The 17071-nt window shown below is 37.2% G+C and overlaps 5 protein-coding genes across 11 annotated transcripts; 2 read left to right on the top strand and 3 right to left on the bottom strand.

Moving 5' to 3' along the window:
- Window positions 1-125: 125 nt before the first annotated feature.
- Window positions 126-5443, top strand: SDE3 (P-loop containing nucleoside triphosphate hydrolases superfamily protein). 4 transcript variants are annotated; one of them, XM_020374464.2, is made up of 6 exons: window positions 154-273; window positions 400-460; window positions 927-1738; window positions 1851-2024; window positions 3129-4580; window positions 4980-5443. In XM_020374464.2, exons 3-6 carry the CDS (start codon window positions 962-964, stop codon window positions 5220-5222), a joined length of 2646 nt encoding a protein of 881 aa, XP_020230053.1. In that variant the 5' UTR covers window positions 154-273; window positions 400-460; window positions 927-961; the 3' UTR covers window positions 5223-5443. The 4 variants fall into 4 exon arrangements, with proteins under 4 accessions (XP_020230056.1, XP_020230055.1, XP_020230053.1 ...); XM_020374465.3 differs by having other exon boundaries at window positions 160-266; XM_020374467.3 differs by lacking the exon at window positions 400-460 and having other exon boundaries at window positions 126-266.
- Window positions 5444-6106: 663 nt separating this feature from the next.
- LOC109810901 (Bifunctional inhibitor/lipid-transfer protein/seed storage 2S albumin superfamily protein) lies at window positions 6107-7730 on the bottom strand. 3 transcript variants are annotated; one of them, XM_029273868.2, is made up of 3 exons: window positions 6811-7730; window positions 6601-6681; window positions 6107-6480 (listed from the first exon to the last, which is right to left on the bottom strand). In XM_029273868.2, exons 1-3 carry the CDS (start codon window positions 7244-7246, stop codon window positions 6284-6286), a joined length of 714 nt encoding a protein of 237 aa, XP_029129701.2. In that variant the 5' UTR covers window positions 7247-7730; the 3' UTR covers window positions 6107-6283. The 3 variants fall into 3 exon arrangements, with proteins under 3 accessions (XP_029129701.2, XP_082923054.1, XP_082923053.1); XM_083066928.1 differs by having other exon boundaries at window positions 6107-6477; XM_083066927.1 differs by having other exon boundaries at window positions 6604-6681.
- A 538-nt stretch (window positions 7731-8268) lies between these two features.
- LOC109810972 (non-specific lipid transfer protein GPI-anchored 20) lies at window positions 8269-12985 on the bottom strand. Its single transcript, XM_020374591.3, has 5 exons — window positions 12870-12985; window positions 9301-9661; window positions 9179-9205; window positions 8831-8887; window positions 8269-8708 (listed from the first exon to the last, which is right to left on the bottom strand). The coding sequence occupies exons 2-5, from the start codon at window positions 9638-9640 to the stop codon at window positions 8521-8523; spliced, it is 612 nt and encodes a 203-aa protein (XP_020230180.1). The 5' UTR covers window positions 9641-9661; window positions 12870-12985; the 3' UTR covers window positions 8269-8520.
- Window positions 10867-11974, top strand: LOC109810923 (Bifunctional inhibitor/lipid-transfer protein/seed storage 2S albumin superfamily protein). Its single transcript, XM_020374532.3, has 3 exons — window positions 10867-11322; window positions 11466-11522; window positions 11641-11974. Exons 1-3 carry the CDS (start codon window positions 11001-11003, stop codon window positions 11766-11768), a joined length of 507 nt encoding a protein of 168 aa, XP_020230121.1. The 5' UTR covers window positions 10867-11000; the 3' UTR covers window positions 11769-11974.
- Window positions 12494-14264, bottom strand: PHP (PLANT HOMOLOGOUS TO PARAFIBROMIN). Of its 2 annotated transcripts, XM_020374531.3 has the most exons (4): window positions 13244-14264; window positions 13084-13166; window positions 12870-12997; window positions 12494-12640 (listed from the first exon to the last, which is right to left on the bottom strand). In XM_020374531.3, exons 1-3 carry the CDS (start codon window positions 14229-14231, stop codon window positions 12905-12907), a joined length of 1164 nt encoding a protein of 387 aa, XP_020230120.1. In that variant the 5' UTR covers window positions 14232-14264; the 3' UTR covers window positions 12494-12640; window positions 12870-12904. The 2 variants fall into 2 exon arrangements, with proteins under 2 accessions (XP_020230120.1, XP_020230119.1); XM_020374530.3 differs by lacking the exon at window positions 12494-12640 and having other exon boundaries at window positions 12645-12997; window positions 13244-14263.
- Between the last annotated feature and the right edge of the window lie 2807 nt (window positions 14265-17071).

Here is a 17071-nt window from a genome sequence, read left to right as displayed (position 1 = left end):
GAAAAAAAGAAAATTGCATCACGTGTATGTTAAATTACAAATTATTTTAAAATTCTTCTTAGTAACAAAAAAAAATAAAGTTATTTTAAAAATTACAGATTATAGATAGGGTAAAAGAAAATATAAAAAATTGAACATGAAAGGTTGCGTAGTGTGAAGTGTATGGAGTGGAAACCAAATATACAAATATAGGATCGGATTGACTCCACAGTGCGCAGAGATGAGAAGAAATCAGTTAGCGAACTTTTCCAATCTTCCTCGCTAAGGTAAGGAGTAAGTCTTCCAACCAAAACCCTTTCTCTCTCCTTTTGCAATGCGATTTCCTCACAGATTCATGCTCGCTTCGCTTATAAACTGATCGTTTCTGCTTTCCTCATTCTACTTTTCGTTTTGCCTTAGGTTCTGCGTAACCGCTGCTTCAATTTAACCCATTGCTTCTTCTCTCACCCTTCCCTGCACGGTTCTCTCTTCATCTACTGTTCCTTTTTCTTTATCTTCGTTTAGGATCGTGTTTTGGTTATTTCTTGTTCCTATGTTTGGATATTAGTGTTGGTGATGATGAGATACATTAGTGTATATAAGTGAGGAACGATTTTCACCTGATTGTATATGGTTGAGTTAGACTTTAAATCCAGTTTCTAAAATGGCAATAGAGTGTATCAAAACTTATATTATGGAGATTATTGATTGTTGTTAAGTCTACATTACCACCAATGCACCAATTTTACGGTAGAGGCACTCATCGTGATTTGTGCTGGGATCCGCCAATTTTATGCAAATTCACTTTTGAGGCCATAATTGCAGTTTACACGAGTGGAACTAAGCCTTGTTGTTTTGTAGCTTCGCTTTCTCATAATCTCGTCTGTGTTTTTGCTTTTGCCAAATTATGTTCCTATATATTTATTTTTGGATGATATTTTGTGTAGAGCCAAAACTTGGAGGTAGCATACAATAGTTTCCGATGAGTACTGCTGGATGGTCAGATGAGGAATGCTCTGTCATTGGAGAAAAGGCAGAAATCGGGTTTCTAGATTTTGAGGAAGAGAAATCTGTTTGCAGTTACGTTGAGGATGAAAGGGCACCGATTATTGTATCTGTCCCATTTGCATTTGTGAATGGCAAGCCTCAATCTGTAATTGTAGGAGATACTGCAGTGGATTTAATAACAATTAAGAATACTACTGGTGAACCTGTGGACCTGTGGAGTGTTCATATTTTTGCCTCAAATCCTCAGGACAGTTTTACTCTTTCTCTCACAGAGCCTCCATCAGCAAATTCAAATGCAGACGGAGACCAAAGCTTTTTAGAATCTTTCACTTTGGAGGACAGGGTGCTTCAGCCTGGAGAGAACTTAAAAATATGGTTGTCTTGCAAGACAAAAGATATGGGCATGTACTCATCAGTTGTTTATTTTGATGTTGGAGATGAAAAAATCGAAAGGGTGGTTTTCCTCTTAGTTGAAGACAAACTCTCTAAATCTTTGGCTTCTAACAGGCCTTATTCAAGAGCAAGGAAAAAAGATAAATTTGTCGTAGATACTTTTGTTGCGGCTTCACGTCCTGTAGGGAAGCCAACCCGAAGATATATAAATCGACTTCCAAGATATAACATTCCCAGGGACATCAGAGAGTTGCTTGAGAGCAATCAGGTCCCTCAAATTCTTGAAGAAGGTCTTACAAAAAGGACTTATGCTTCTTATTTCAAAACATTAATAATAATGGAAGAGATACAATTGGAGGTAATCATATTTGTTACACTGTATAGCAACTTATGAGTCACAGGCCATAAAAAACGTCAAGACTGATTTTATTTTTTTTCTATTAATTCCTTGATACTGACTTATACTTCAGGAAGACATGAGGACTTATGACATGGAATGCATATCTATGAGAAAGAGAACCAGTAATTTCTTGACTATGGAGGTTCCTGGGCTTGCTGAGAGAAGGCCCTCGCTGGTTCATGGGGATTCTATCTTTGCCAAACTCTCATCTGGACATGATAATAACACCACATCCGTTTATCAGGTTTGGTCCTTATTTGGCTGCGGGTCACATTCACTTGGATAAATAAAATTTTTAGCTAGAAATTGTTGCATCAGCTGGTCATTATATACTATCAGATGGATACCGTAATTATTAACATTTTTTTATATTTTCTTTTGATGTGATCTAGAGTCTGCTCTTGTAGATAATAAAAGTGCATGCCTTTTTGATTGTGTTATCTTAACCAATGAATCATAGAATGCCATATCATCTGTGGTGATATATTTATGTTGGCAACATTTGTTATGTGTCAATTGTCTTACCTATATATACTGCACGCCTCTTGCATTTCCTCTCTGCATTGGCAAACATGATTCAGGGGCAGCTATGATAGATTGAACACATTTGTAATGCACTTTACACTTTGAGTGTTGGTTCTAAACCTTAAATAAAATTAAAGAGATTATTACAGAATTGTAGAATATAAAACAAGATGGGTACTTTGTGTAATAGATTTGATATTGTTTTATTGCTTAAGATTCAAGAAAAACTTAACAGAAGGGTATCCTTTTCTTGTTGGAATTATTTATTTATTTATTTAGAAGGCCAGATTTGGGTCATATTTGGCCTGACTGGACTGCACGAAGATATTTATCCCCCTCTGGTCATGTTGGGTCATATTTGACCTGACTGCACGAACTTCATGATGTCTGCAGAAAATGCAACACTTAAATTGCAGTTTCTAATCCATTGAGGATAAGTTCAGCAATTCAGGACATGATTCTGCCCATGCTCCAATTTGCTCTCTTGTTTGTTTTACAGGGTGAGTGAGTTGTATTGATTTGCGTGACTCAAAATGTGAATCAAACAATTTCTATAACCATGTGTTTGATACTTATTTTAAGGGAATAATTTCTTATTGTTGGCAGATTATTGAGAGATCTTTTGAAAAATAAACAATTATTTCCCAAAATTTAATCATTTGCAGAACAGGCACTATGTCTGTGTGAAGTGCATTCCATTAATCATTAATCATTAATTTTGGCTATCTTTTATTGTTCGTAAATATATGCTTATCCAATTTGCTTTCAATTATTCTACAAATTATTCATTTAGGGTTGGGTTACTGTGTGTGAATTTCTGCAGGGATTTGTCCACCGAGTTGAAGCTGATGAGGTCTATTTGAAGTTTGATCCTGAATTTCATTTTTTCCATAGGGATGAAAATCGCTATGATGTTCACTTCACATATAACAGGCTTAATATGAGAAGGTTATATCAGGCAGTTGAGGCAGCAGATTACTTGGGAAATGAGTTCCTTTTTCCATCTTCGTTTTCCAGAAAGAGGCAGATCAAAACCACTGCTTTGGTTCCCATATCTGGTACTTTTAACGAGGAGCAAATTTGTTCAATCAAAATGATTCTTGGTTGCAAAGGTGCACCGCCTTATGTGATTCATGGGCCCCCAGGTACGGGAAAGTCGAGGACAATAGTAGAAGCAATCCTCCAGCTCTACAAATATAATAAAAATGCTCGTATTCTTGTCTGTGCACCCTCAAATAGTGCAGCAGACTACATACTGGAGAAACTCCTTGCTCAAAAGGATGTTGCGTTTCGAGAAACTGAAATATTCAGGCTCAATGCATCTACCAGGCCATATGAGGATGTCAAACCTGAACTTATCCGCTTCTGCTTCTTTGATGATTTGGTATTTAAGTGTCCCCCAGTCAATGCCCTCATTCATTATAGGATCATAATATCCACATATATGAGTGCTGGTCTTCTTTATGCTGAAGATGTTTCCCGCGGTCACTTCTCTCACATTTTCTTGGATGAGGCTGGTCAAGCTTCAGAACCTGAAACCCTGATTCCTGTGTCCCACCTCTGCACAAGGGATACTGTTGTTGTTTTGGCTGGAGACCAGTTGCAGTTGGGTCCAGTAATATATTCCAAAAAAGCAGAAGAGTATGGGTTGGGGGTTTCATACATGGAACGGTTATCTGAATGCGAGTTATATTCTATGGGAGATGCAAATTATGTAACAAGATTGGTTAAGAACTATCGTTGTCACCCAGCGATTTTACATCTCCCTTCAAAGCTGTTCTATGAAGGGGAATTGATTGCCTGTAGAGATCCTACAACTTTCATGAAGATTGGGGAGTTGCTCCCTAATCAGGAATTTCCTATTCTTTTCTATGGCATCCAAGGATGTGATGAAAGAGAAGGGAATAACCCCTCTTGGTTCAACCGAATTGAAGTAAGTAAAGTTATAGAAGTTGTCAGGAGACTGATAGCCGGTGGGAATATAAATGAGGAAAACATTGGCATAATAACTCCATATAGGCAACAAGTGCTGAAAATAAAACAGACGCTTGAAAATCTAGATATGCCTGAAATCAAAGTGGGTAGCGTTGAACAATTTCAAGGACAAGAGAAGGAGGTTATTATCGTATCAACTGTTCGATCTACCATCAAACACAATGAGTTTGACAGAGTCCACTGTCTTGGCTTTTTGAGCAATTACAGAAGGTTTAATGTGGCTATAACCCGAGCTATATCACTGCTGGTTATAATTGGGAACCCACATATTATCTGCAAGGTATTGCTTTTTATCTAACAAACTGCAACTATATGTTAAGTCAGTTAACTACAGATCCCCCCTTTTGTGCTTATACATATAAAACATGTTCATATTTCCTCTGATTGACTGTATTGCATGTAAGCACTAGTTTTCTACTTTCTAGATGGTACACGTTACAATACATTACTTTAACTGTCATGGTTGTACTGAGAAATGGGAATGCTTACAGATAATGGTATTACTGTTTTCTACATTAATTGGTCAATTTGTCCTCTTAACTGGATAAATATTGTTGCAAAATATTCAAAGAAAGATGGTGATAATATAAAAAAAACAGGTTCAAACCCTAATTGTTAGCTAGAACCTTATCCTGATAATAATGGTTTATAAAATCATTCTTCACTTGTCATTTGGCAGGACGACAATTGGAGCCAAATGTTGTGGCACTGTGTGGACAACTCATCTTATCTGGGTTGTTCTCCTCCTGAAAGGCTTCAACATTGTGAGGAAGAGGACACTGGAGAGAACTCATGCTTTACTGAAGATAATGCATTGCCACCCTCCAACAATGTTGGATGGGGTCCGGATTCATCCCCGTTAGATTTACCTAAACCTGTTACCGATGAAGCTGAATGGTCTGACGGCTGGAGAAGTAATTAATCTAGCACCTCGGACTTGGACTTTTTCACAAGATTCATGTTTATACTCTCTTTATGACTTTTTGTATTAGGTTTCTGTGGACTTACACTTGTGTTTGGAACGAGGCCTAGTTGATTTTATTTATCCCATAAAGTTTTTTTAAAAAAAATAAAATTAAAAAGGCGATCTAACCCATATTGTATCCTGGTGAATTGATTAATTACAAATTGTTTATCATGCAAGTTGTCATCGACCAGTTGTCTGGAGTCTAAAATATTGAATATTTGTAAATATACAAACATGCCTTTAGTTTTTATCATGCGAGCGCTGCATCCAGATTAGAAACGAGATTAATTATTTGGGTGTGTAACAATATTTTCCTAAGCATTCCATGAAAACAATATGGTAATAAAATTAGTAACAAGATATTTTAGCAAGAGTTGGAAAGGTCACGTGTTGAGGAGTGTTACAAAATCACATGTCCATACTCCATACTTTTTTGTGTTAAGTTAACGTGGACCTGGTGCATGTTTGGAACAGATTTTGGAATGTGCATCCGTGTTTTCTCTATACGTCCAACAGGCAAAATTTGTGGATGCTACAACTTGTTTTCTGGTGGATGAAGTTTTACACATCTACGATTGATTTTCTTTTAAGACGTGACGTTGATTTTAAAAAGCCCATATCTATCTGTCTAACCCATGATATTGTATATGGATGAATTGATTAATTACAGAAGTTAATCACGTAAGTTATCATGTCATCAACCAGTTCTAAAATCATGACTACTTGAATAGATAAGTTATTCATTATCAGTAAAAGTGTATTTATACGACATCCTTTACTAATAACTAACAAGTTACTAACAAAGAACAGAACCTAAGCTAACCGAAGAAAGAAGCGAATAAAAAACAAAGATATAACTTGTATATATTTTGTCACCAGGGAAACGCACAATTGGGATGAGAAACAAAAGTGTGTATATGTTTGAAACACGTACGGCCATTATGTATTGAAATAAAGACCAACCGATCGAGGGTGTAGCAACAATAGCAATTAACATATTAATTCCTAAGGTTCAACTATATTTCCCATGAAAAGGTTGAGAAAATGAGGGTAATGAAAAGCAGTATGTGTGAAGTGAGGGTTGAAGCATTGGGGGAGGTGTTGTGAAACCATGTTATTGTTGCTGCTCCTGCTCCTGCTCCTGCTTCAGCTGGTACCCCTTTCCCATAAGATCCACCCAACCCTGATCCTGATCTTCCTCCTCCTCCTCCTCCTGCACGTTCCCATATGCATGCATGCATGCATGCATGCATGCATGCTCGTGTTAATATATACATACACGTTCATTCTCGTTAATAATAAGAAATATCCACAACAGAAAGTGAAGACTCACTACCACCACCACCACCACCACCACTACCGCGTAGAGGTTGAGTTGGTGCGCTGTTGAGAGGAGGAAGAGCCGGTGCTGATGCTGTCAAAGAAAAACAAGAATGCAATGCAAGGACGACGTTAAATAACTATCTTAAGCCTTAAGGTAAGATTTAGAGTGAAAGAAAGAAAGAAAGAAAGAAAGAATAAAGAATGAGTGTTACGTACGTACCTGAGCAAAGAGAAGGGAAGGTGGTTGAGGTTGTGTTGGGAGACGGACACAGCCAAGAGAGGGAGAGGAGTCTGCTGCTGTTCAGAGGGAAACCCAGAATCATTGGCTCGCGGAGGAGATAGCAGAGGCACGCCGAGTCCGCGGCGGAGGAGAAGGCCTCGCAGCACTTTTCCGAAGCGCTTTCCGTCAAGTTGTTCGGAGGATACGACACGTACGCCAGACACGGTGAAAACGACGTTAGCTCCTCCGTGCAACCCTCCCTCGCCGCCGTCACCACCGCCGCACCCAAGAGGAGGACCACCGACGCCATCATACGTTTGCCATTTGGCGTCACTGAAACCGACTCACTTCTCATGATCATTAGGTCTATGCATGCACTTTTCTTTCGCCTTTCGAATATCATAATGCTTCCACCAACGCCATCGATTCCTATCATATGTAATATTTTATAACGAAAACTAAAATATCATTTCTTTATCTTATTTAATCACATGTTCTAAAATATCATTTCTTTTATAAATAATTGCCTAATTTTTCTAATATTTATAAATAATTTTGTAAAAAATATTACAAAGTAGATCAAATTTAATACAATTAACTTATTTCTTTAATAAATATTTCACGCACCTCATCCAATTAAACTAAATCCCATATGTACTTAATATGAGCTTTACTTTTGATCAGTGATTTTTTAAAGTGCATTTATGTAATACATAGAGTTTAACAAACATTTTTATCTATGATGTTATTGAATGGACAATGACTATCACAAAAAAAATAAAAACGAGAAGCAATTTAATTGATAACATGTATCATCACATTATTTTTATCGACTATTACAATTGTTACATTACTTTTCAATATTGTCATGGTTTTTATGCTATTGCAATTGTTGTCTTCACCACCACCTTTGCACAACTTCCACCACCAAATATATTTTAAAAAAATTAGTATTGATTAGAAGCACAGTAATATTTTCATACAATGACCTCCTCGTCATTTAGATAATTTTGTTTAAATCTCAACGTACAAAAAGAAGTTTGTATTTGAATTTAGTGTCAAATATCATCAACAGTCAACAAAATGATTTATTTTTATTTTGTTAACTTAATATGACAAACAATCGGAGTGGTGAAAAAAAAAAAAAAAAAAAAAGAGGGAGAATTCATTATTAAGTCAACGAAGACTTGGGGGAGGAACTGATATTTAGCAGTTTGACAACAGTAGAACAAGCAAAGGGCTAACTAGCAAAGGAAGTTGGAACTGTTGCTTTGAGCCAACCACTGCACAGCAAAATGTATATTCTATGCACCCTCCGCTGAACAGCCATCTAAGATTTTATGATTTAGCCTGTCTGATAAATTCATATTGTAGTTCTTATGTTGCATTAAGGTATGCCAAGGTTGATGTCACCTTTTTATCAACTCCAAATGAACTTATATAGTTTTGCTAGTGTTGTTTTCAAATTAAAATTGAAATTTTATCATCATAATTCACGTAATAAATGTTTACATTAAAAATATTTATAAAACTTTACACCTTAATGAAATTCGGCAAACTTAATAAACTTGCTGAGTGAATAAAATAACAATAATTTGCTTTCCATGCACTCATATACACCCCAACACAAAATGCCTTTTGATATAATAATCTGAGCAAAACCTAATAAATAGGCACAAAGATGTGGAAGGCACAGCAACCTAGTAGTGTTTAAGAATGAAGGGAAAATCCTATAGCAATCAATAAAACAGAAGGCAGGAGGTGGTAAGATGAGATGGCAGATGATGGAGTCAGATCAGAGCGGCCACTTCCTCCTGTGGTTGCAGATGATGGAGTCAAAAGAGGAGGGGTTGTATCAGACACTGGTGCCAAAGAAGGTGAGGGAACTACAGAGGAAGCTGTTCAAACAAAACAAGATGCTCACATTAGCATTAGTATTAGTATTCAAGTTGACAAGTGTTTAGTTCTCAATAAACTGTCACAGTGCATGCCATAAGAAATTGCATATGATAGTGTGTACCTTGAGGACTAAGAGGTGGAACAGATGGAGAAAGAGATGGCCCAAAAGCCGCTGGTCCTGCCAACATAAATCAAAATCATGTAAAGCATTAATCAAAATATGGAAAAGGTTCGATGATTAACACTTATGGTCTAGATAAAGTTTTCTAGAGATAAAAATAAAAAGAAAAATTAAAATAAGTTTTCCCTTAAACTAAAAGTCAAAAATAAGATTTTTGAGATGTTAGTAACAGAATATACTAATTTTAATTTATAGAAAAAATTATTTCATTTTTTCTTTCTATTGTTTTCTTGTAAAACTGTTTTAAAAGACCCTTAATATAATAAGTTTTAAGCATATTGGCGTTACCTGGAGCTGGAATTGGCGAACCTGAGGCTGCAAAATAAGAAAGCACTTGATAAATTGAATAATTAAAAACAAATAGTAAGAAAGAACTTAAGAAAATAAAGATTGAAGAAATATGTGTATACCTTTGCATTGAAGTGGAAGACGAGGCAAATTGCAAGCACGAGGAAGAGAGATGGCCAAGGTTCGGTTGATTGGTATTGTGAAGGGAAGATTGCCGGTGACAATGAGACACAAACAGTCCATGCCCCCACTTGTGACGGACTTTATGCTATTACAGCAGTCTGCAGTTGGTGAAGCTGAAGAAGTGCCATTGCCACTGCTATTTGTCAGGAAATTCATGCAAGGGTTCAACAAACTGTTTATCATTGATGCGTTGCATGGCGTCGTCACTTGGGCGTAGGCTGGTCTAGCTATCACCGTAGCCATGGCTAATATCACAGTTAGGCTCACAAAACGCTCCATGTTTGAGTTTTGGATGCTTGTCTTCAAAAGTACAGTTTGGAAGTTTGATAGTGGGAAAATGGAGAATAAGGAAATTTATAAGGAGATAAAGGAGAAAAAAATAGGTCTAAAAGCTCAACTGCCATAACTAATCAGTGGGAAATGAAAAGAGTGGGAGTAGGTTTGTGAATGGTGGCATTTTAAGCTCAGGTGGCATCTAAAACATCCTACCCTAATCTATTGTTTTTTTATCATTAGTAAGCTGGCAAATGTCAAATCAAATCATTCTTTATTTTATTAGGTCATCTGCTCAAGAGGATAGATAACCGAATCCTAGTGCTAGTAGTACTTCCCTCTTCACTTCCTGCCCTTTTTTTTATTCATGAAAATCAAATTCATTATTAAAAGATTACTACAACATATAGTTTAAACTAACCAACTTAAACGGCTTAACCCCTTTATCTTCCTAGCGTTTCTCTGCTTTTACATTAAATATTTATTTATTAAATCATACAAATGTGATACTAGGTTAACACATAAAGCTTCCATTGGACTTCAACTCATTTAAACGTCTACTATATTTTGGGGTCAAGCCCAAGCCAGACTTTTTTCAAAGACCCAACTTATTAACCATATCAAACCGTTTTTAAACGCGACTTGATTTATGACGATCAATATTTCGGCTATAACATTAACACAACCAATATATGGCAATGGTTTCTGACTACCTAAATGAAAATTTACTAGCATATAGCGGTACTAAATTTGCTTTAAATTAATTTTTTTAGTTATTTGGATGAAACATACTTTAAAAACTATTAAAATTCTGTAAATTGACTGGTCAAATACTTGGGGAGAAGTTGGCATAAAATTGTAAATCAATAGCTTACAACGTCTTCTGTTCGTGAGTTGAAGCTACAAGGGGACGCTAATACGTTTTCGATCAAACATACATGTTACAGACTGCTGTCCATCTCGCAAGACACGTGGTTCTTTCTTGTTTGGTTATGTTTTTTAAGTCTGCTGCTTTGAACACATAAAAGTATTACTGACCCGAAGCCTGAGAAGCTTTAGTGGGTCATCTGTTTAACCGCCCAGGATTTAGAATTTTATACGCAAGTCAATATTATAGAAAAAGGGTCCCAGAATTGAGGTTTGATTACCTAACAATATATAAGGCCGCCACCAGATACCAAATAGATCCCGTTGGACAGTAGGAGGAGTTGTTCACCCACATCACCTTACCATTGTCATTTTCTGCCCCCCTTCCCCTACAAAACCCCATGCCTCCTTCTTCCAAAACCATCCTCTCTTCCAAAATATCCCTTACACTCGAAAGAAAAAGGATACCAAACCAACACATTTGCATCAAACAATTCGGATGGCGCACACAAAAATGGAGACGGGTTTGGTTTTGGTGGTAATGGCCATGCTGTGTGCAGGAGCTGCAGCACAATCGAGTTGCACAAATGTGTTGGTGAGCCTGTCACCGTGCCTTAACTATATCACAGGGAATTCTTCAACCCCTTCTTCAGGATGCTGCTCACAGCTTGCCAGTGTGGTACGCTCACAACCACAATGCCTGTGTCAGGTTCTTAGCAGCGGTGGATCATCGCTGGGGATCAACATCAACCAAACTCAAGCTCTGGCATTGCCTGGTGCTTGCAAGGTGCAGACCCCACCCACCAGTCAGTGTAACAATGGTAAGACAACACAATTTCTATTTCATTACATTACATTCAATACAAACAAAAAAAACGAAAAACAGAACTAAATAATAACCAAGATAAGCGTAACCCATTCTGATCAACATCCTTCTGCTAACGTAACATTTTTTGTTCGCCAGCAGCTGCTTCCCCACCAACAGAAACAGAAGCGGAATCTCCAAATTCAATTCCATCAGGTACTGAAAGTTAATTCACCACTTTTCGGGATGGTATTTTAGTTGATGCTTCACAGTCTGATTACATCCAATTTGCCCTTTGTCCGAGTTAACCATTCAAATTGACATTCACTTGCAGGAACCGGATCCAAAACCCTACCCACAACTGATGGTGGCTCATCCAGCGGGAATTCCATCAAGTTATCAACACCTCTGATACTTATTTTAGCAGCAGCAACATACGTTTCAACTTTTACAACATATTGATTCTATAATCAGTTGGCTTCCCGTTTGCTATTTTTTGTTTGTTCGCCATTTGTTCTTGTTTAATCATATACTATTGAGTTCCCCTTAGGCTGAAGGGTTCGATCTATTCATTTGTGACCCCTACTGGGTTACATAGTTTTGTACAATGTGAGATGTTTGTTCTCTCAGTTTATCAATAAAGATGGGTTGTGACTTGTGGTTTGCTATTCATAATTCACTCGGAACATGTCATTGGATTCTAACCTCAGAAAGCGCACAAAACTCGAGTGTAGCACTTTCGGCACTAAGGCAATGAACTTTTAATTGAAACTGATCAATGAAACTAAATTTATTTACTATGAACGGCAATCCACAAACTACAAAGCCATTATTAGACAACATAGTCTTTCATGGATTCAAACTTCTATTTAGAGGGATCAGAACTTTGTATTTGCACATCCGTTACGTCCAACTTAACACACTCTCCTCAGTTAATTTTCTACTAATTTCCATGATATGTGAATGAAATGATTTTCTTTAATTTTCTTAGACATGAAATAGTTAAGAACATAAGAGCTCATTTACACATTAATCCTCACAAAGCTGCCAACAATAAACCCAAACCAATTAACAGGTCCCATCTTCAAGTGATTACTAAACAAAGCAAGTGAATTCAACAGGCTTCAATTACGGAACCAGATGCAGTGGCAGACTAGCATGACTTCCACGTATACACAGAGCAGAACAGATGAATAAAATATGTAGTACACCATGAACCACGTAATTAAAGAATTTGAATCTCTCCCTCGAACCACATCTCAGGAAGAATAACAAAAAAAATAAATAATCAAGCTAGAACTCTGAGTCAAGTCAGTCTCTACATCCAGCAAATCCTGATGAAGAATAGAAGCATTCCAAACATTGCACATAAATTAATCTTATACATTTATGGACAAAACTTGAGTCTAAATTTGAGACGTGTAGCTTTAAAAGTTCGTTGCAAGTATAAACATTCCCATCCATATTATACAGAGGAGCATACTATTGGAACTATTTATCTCATACCATCTCATAAAACATAAAGACCAAAAAGATGCAATATTTAGGCACTGAGGAGCTCACAATCAAAATTACGCACGCCCATGATCTGGTACAAATCAAGAATGCGATCGAGAGCGTACAAAATCTTCCAGTCTCTCCCACACGTCAAGCGCAGCAGCCCTGTCTTGATGTCTCTTGTTCTTACTAATCTGCCAGTGCCATCAAGTTAGACTACAAGTTCATGAGCTGAAAACATAATAAGACAAGCTTTGAGAATAACAGAACATGAACCCACCGAGACAATCTTGACATTCCACTGCTTCACATTCTTCGCCGACTCCAAACTATCATCTTCAAATCGCATGTAAAATCCAATAACTGCAAAAAGGAATGACAAAGCGTTACTAGAAAAATTCAACAGCATAGTTTAGCATAACAAGTGAGGACTGACTAACTTTTGTTGAAAATTTCAACATGGTCCTTGAAAGGCCAATCCTTAAACTGCCACTCCTTGCCCAAAACGAAAACAGCGACGACACGATCCCAGTCCTCGGGTTTGAGCGAAGAGGGCTTATCCCTGACTTCGTAAGCGGTTACAACCCTATCCCTACTAAGCTTCTTCTGCACAGTGACGCAATCGGGCCTAGCACCTTTCATCTGCTTGACTTTGACATCCGTGGGTATATAAACACCGTCCTCAAGGAACTCCTTCACGTTGTAGATAGTGATTAGGGTTTGGAAGGCGCTGGGGACAAGGATAATGGGGACGCCTTCCCCGATCTTAGAGCCCTTGAGGTGCATTTTGGGCTTGGGAGTTGGGTCGTAGGGGCCCATGTCGTCGGAGAAGGCGGCGGTCCCGTCGGAGAAGCCCGTCAAGCGGCTCTTGGCGACGAGGCCGTCCTTCCGCTGGTGGGAGTCGATCCGCTGGCGCTCCTCCTCGCGTTTGGTGGCGGAGACGAGGACGGTGTAGAAGTCGCGATTCTTGCACTCGAGGAGGGCCTGGCGGTCCTTGAGGGGCCTCTCGACGGAGCGGATCATGGACATGAGGTCCAGTTCCTGGGGCTGGGGCTGGGGTTGGGCCTGGGCCTGGGCCTGGGATTTGGGGGCGAAGGGGGGGTCCTCGGGGCGGTACTCGATGGAGTCGGTGGAGGCGAGGGTGCCCTGGAGGTACTGGAGGAGGGGCTTGCGGTCGGGGAGGGTGACGGAGGGGATGCCGACGGCGAAGGTGTTCTGGATGTACTCGGTGTGTTTGAGATGGTGGTTTTTCACGTAGTGGACTAGGGTTTCAAGGGTGTAGCGGTTGCCCTTGGTGGAACGGTACGCGGTCTCCACCCAGCATGGGAACGTGTACTCCTCTCCGAATCGGAACTCGCCGTTCACACGCACTATTCTCTCCACCTCTCCTCTCATTGTGAACTCTCGAAGAGCCGACAGCGGATCCATTCTCGCACGCTGTCCCTCACCTCCCACCCACTACTGCTTTTTATAAACCTCACTCTTTTAAAAAAAAATAATTTTTTATTAATATTATAAAAAAAAAATCATACAAAAATATATTGTTACATTATTTATAGAATTAATCACATGTTAATATATCATGTCAATTACTTATTTAATAAAATAAAATAATTTAAAAATTTACATTAAAAAAATTTTATACCAAGAGTATATCAACTCTTATTTATACCTCATAGTCTCAGGTTTCTTTTCCTCTTAATTCATTCCTCGTAAGGAGAGACATTCGAATTAGGTGTAGTTACTTTTTGGTGTAGTTAATTAATCCATGTGCCACATCAGTGCCACATTAGCTCTGACCCACTTTATGCAGTGATGTGACACAAGAATTGCTTAGATACTTTAATAATACTATAAAACATTAAAAAATAAAAAAATTAATAGATAATAAAAATAAAAAATTATTATAATATAAAAATTCAAAAATTTAAGATAAAAAAACAAAATATACTTAAAAAATTATTAAAATCAAACTATTTAAATATATAATAATATTATTACAAAAAAAAAATTAGAACATATAAAATAAAAATTCACCACATAACCTCGAATGTTTTTCAAATGAGTATGACAAACCAATCTATCGAGGAGTGTTGTTTACCCGCTCCCTAAACACATAAATAAGGTTTATTCTGAGTCTTGTTTCATAAAACTTAGTATAAAAATGAAAAATAATTCCAACATCAAGCAATAGCATGTCAAGTATAAATGCAATCACCTGCCATTCCTACAACTATTATGATAAGCGGTTTCTTTCTGAAGCTAGGCGATCCATTCCCAGAAGAGGATCCTTCAATATGCAGCTTCTTCATAGTTTCTGCGATTTCCTCCTTTTCTTTGTTTTAACCTTCATAACGAAACCAAGGAATGAGCATCAAGAATCCTTAGAGCCACGATTGAAAAATTCAAAATTAAATTCATCCAATTAAAAGAAAGAAAGTTAGGGTTAATCCTTTAACGAACAACAAATTAACTATCATTTGAGCCAAGTACGATGACCTATTGCGAACATCCCCCTTAAGCAGTGGATTCAATTTTTTTTTTACTTTATTTGGTTTTACAAAAGCGAACGGAGAGAAAGCAGACAGAGAGAACCGAGTTAGGAAGAGGTACGTGAGGGGGGAAAAGTCGCCGGAATCCAGTTGCATAAGTACGTTGGCATTTTGGAACCGTTATTGGTGGCGTTCATTTCCAATTGCGGCGGCGATGTGGAGAGAAGTGAGAGGGAAGTTGTCTTGCGCAGTTGAGGGCTTATGAACGGATCCAAGTTGTCTTACTTTGACGCGCCAAATGAAGGCTCCGTTGGAATATCAACACAATTTTTATAAATACTCACGCATAGGGGAGTTTTATGGGTTGATGGTTAGAGTTTTTTTTTTTTTTTTGTCAAACATTCTATGTGTACCGGAAGGTCCCTATCGGTCACGTTGACCAACACGTGCCATTTCGTCAGACTGCATAGCCACGTACAAGCATCATCATCAACGTCGGCTCGGCATGAGGCCGAGAACCGACATCAGGCTGGTTAATGCAAATATGGACCATCATCATTCATCGAGTCGGCTCGGTCAGGTGCCGTGCCGACATAGAACATACCGGAAGTATACAGGCTGCCGTGTACGGACTGGACGGTTCGGTCATTTGCCGCTCCGACTAGTATTGATTAGACGGCTCGGCCTCTTGCCGAAGGGTTAGGCGAGTCATAACAAGTAATCACAGTCAAGAAAGGTAAGTACATGATTAAAGCCTAACGACCAATTAGTACCGTATTACCTAATTTGGTAAACATCTGATAGGGCCCATCACGCTCAGGCCCATGTCAGATGCTATAAATAGGTCACACGTAACAAGGTATGTCACTGTTCATTTTTAACCTAGATACTCGTGCATATACTAACTTGAGCGTCGGAGTACCTTTTGCAGGTACCTCCCCCCACTTTTGAAGACATCGTTGGAGCTCTTATTCGGTCCCCTTTCACCAGGAAGAACAGGAGTGTGCCCTCAGACAGGTACACTATTCAAATCACTTAAATTTTTTATTAATTTATATGGATTTAAATTTTATAATATTTTTACTTAACTTTTAAATTAATTTAATATTGATTGGATTAATTTGATTTAAGTTATCACATATTTAATAACTTAAAAAAATTAAGTAAATATATTTGTTATAGTAACTAAATTGTTATTAAAAATTAATTAAATTGGTGGATTTGTAATATAGTTTTTTTTAGTTTTTTTTCTTAATTTATTTAAATATTTTAAATGGGTCTTGTCTAAAAAATGACACTCGATATATTATAATATAATTTTTTATTTTTCTAAATATTTGAAAAAATTATGAAAATATTTATATATTATAATATAAAAATATTTTCAAAATAATGAAAATAATATATACAAATTAATTATTAATTAAATAAATAATAATAATAATAATATATAAATTAATTGATTTGAATTGTCAAATTCATCAACCGGGTGAATACCCTTATTCATATATTATTACATTAATTTAAGCAATATTATTAAGATACAACATTTTTGTTATTTAAACAAAAAAAAGACACCTGTTAAAAAAATTAAAAAAATAATGAATAGTTATTTAAAAGGTGAGAATTTTGAAAGTTAAATATAAAAAATAATTTAATAGTAATTAGTATAAAAATGAATTTAAAATTTGTGTACAGAAAAAATAATCATTTTTTATTAATTGTATGAATATATATTTAATTAGTGATCCTCCTATCAATTCCTTCATGAAATAA

Source organism: Cajanus cajan, chromosome 11, assembly GCF_000230855.2.
Source record: "Cajanus cajan strain Asha chromosome 11, NIPB_CcT2T_4, whole genome shotgun sequence".
Classification (NCBI taxonomy): domain Eukaryota; kingdom Viridiplantae; phylum Streptophyta; class Magnoliopsida; order Fabales; family Fabaceae; genus Cajanus; species Cajanus cajan.
This window is presented reverse-complemented; position numbering and strand designations above follow the sequence as displayed.

Excerpts from the sequence above, each read along its gene's own strand:
- SDE3 (XM_020374467.3), top strand. The coding sequence starts at position 962 with ATGAGTACTGCTGGATGGTCAGATGAGGAATGCTCTGTCATTGGAGAA. Across the intron at positions 1,739-1,850 it reads TGGAAGAGATACAATTGGAG|GAAGACATGAGGACTTATGA; the intron begins GTAATCATATTT and ends CTTATACTTCAG. Across the intron at positions 4,581-4,979 it reads ACCCACATATTATCTGCAAG|GACGACAATTGGAGCCAAAT; the intron begins GTATTGCTTTTT and ends GTCATTTGGCAG.
- LOC109810923 (XM_020374532.3), top strand. The coding sequence starts at position 11,001 with ATGGCGCACACAAAAATGGAGACGGGTTTGGTTTTGGTGGTAATGGCC. Across the intron at positions 11,323-11,465 it reads CACCAGTCAGTGTAACAATG|CAGCTGCTTCCCCACCAACA; the intron begins GTAAGACAACAC and ends TTTGTTCGCCAG. Across the intron at positions 11,523-11,640 it reads TCCAAATTCAATTCCATCAG|GAACCGGATCCAAAACCCTA; the intron begins GTACTGAAAGTT and ends ATTCACTTGCAG.
- LOC109810901 (XM_029273868.2), bottom strand. The coding sequence starts at position 7,246 with ATGATAGGAATCGATGGCGTTGGTGGAAGCATTATGATATTCGAAAGG. Across the intron at positions 6,682-6,810 it reads CTTCCCTTCTCTTTGCTCAG|CATCAGCACCGGCTCTTCCT; the intron begins GTACGTACGTAA and ends TTTCTTTGACAG. Across the intron at positions 6,481-6,600 it reads TGGTGGTGGTGGTGGTGGTA|GAGGAGGAGGAGGAGGAAGA; the intron begins GTGAGTCTTCAC and ends GGGAACGTGCAG.
- LOC109810972 (XM_020374591.3), bottom strand. The coding sequence starts at position 9,640 with ATGGAGCGTTTTGTGAGCCTAACTGTGATATTAGCCATGGCTACGGTG. Across the intron at positions 9,206-9,300 it reads TCTTCCACTTCAATGCAAAG|CCTCAGGTTCGCCAATTCCA; the intron begins GTATACACATAT and ends CTTATTTTGCAG. Across the intron at positions 8,888-9,178 it reads TTCGCCAATTCCAGCTCCAG|GACCAGCGGCTTTTGGGCCA; the intron begins GTAACGCCAATA and ends TTATGTTGGCAG.
- PHP (XM_020374531.3), bottom strand. The coding sequence starts at position 14,231 with ATGGATCCGCTGTCGGCTCTTCGAGAGTTCACAATGAGAGGAGAGGTG. Across the intron at positions 13,167-13,243 it reads TGTTGAAATTTTCAACAAAA|TTATTGGATTTTACATGCGA; the intron begins GTTAGTCAGTCC and ends TCCTTTTTGCAG. Across the intron at positions 12,998-13,083 it reads GGAATGTCAAGATTGTCTCG|ATTAGTAAGAACAAGAGACA; the intron begins GTGGGTTCATGT and ends TGGCACTGGCAG.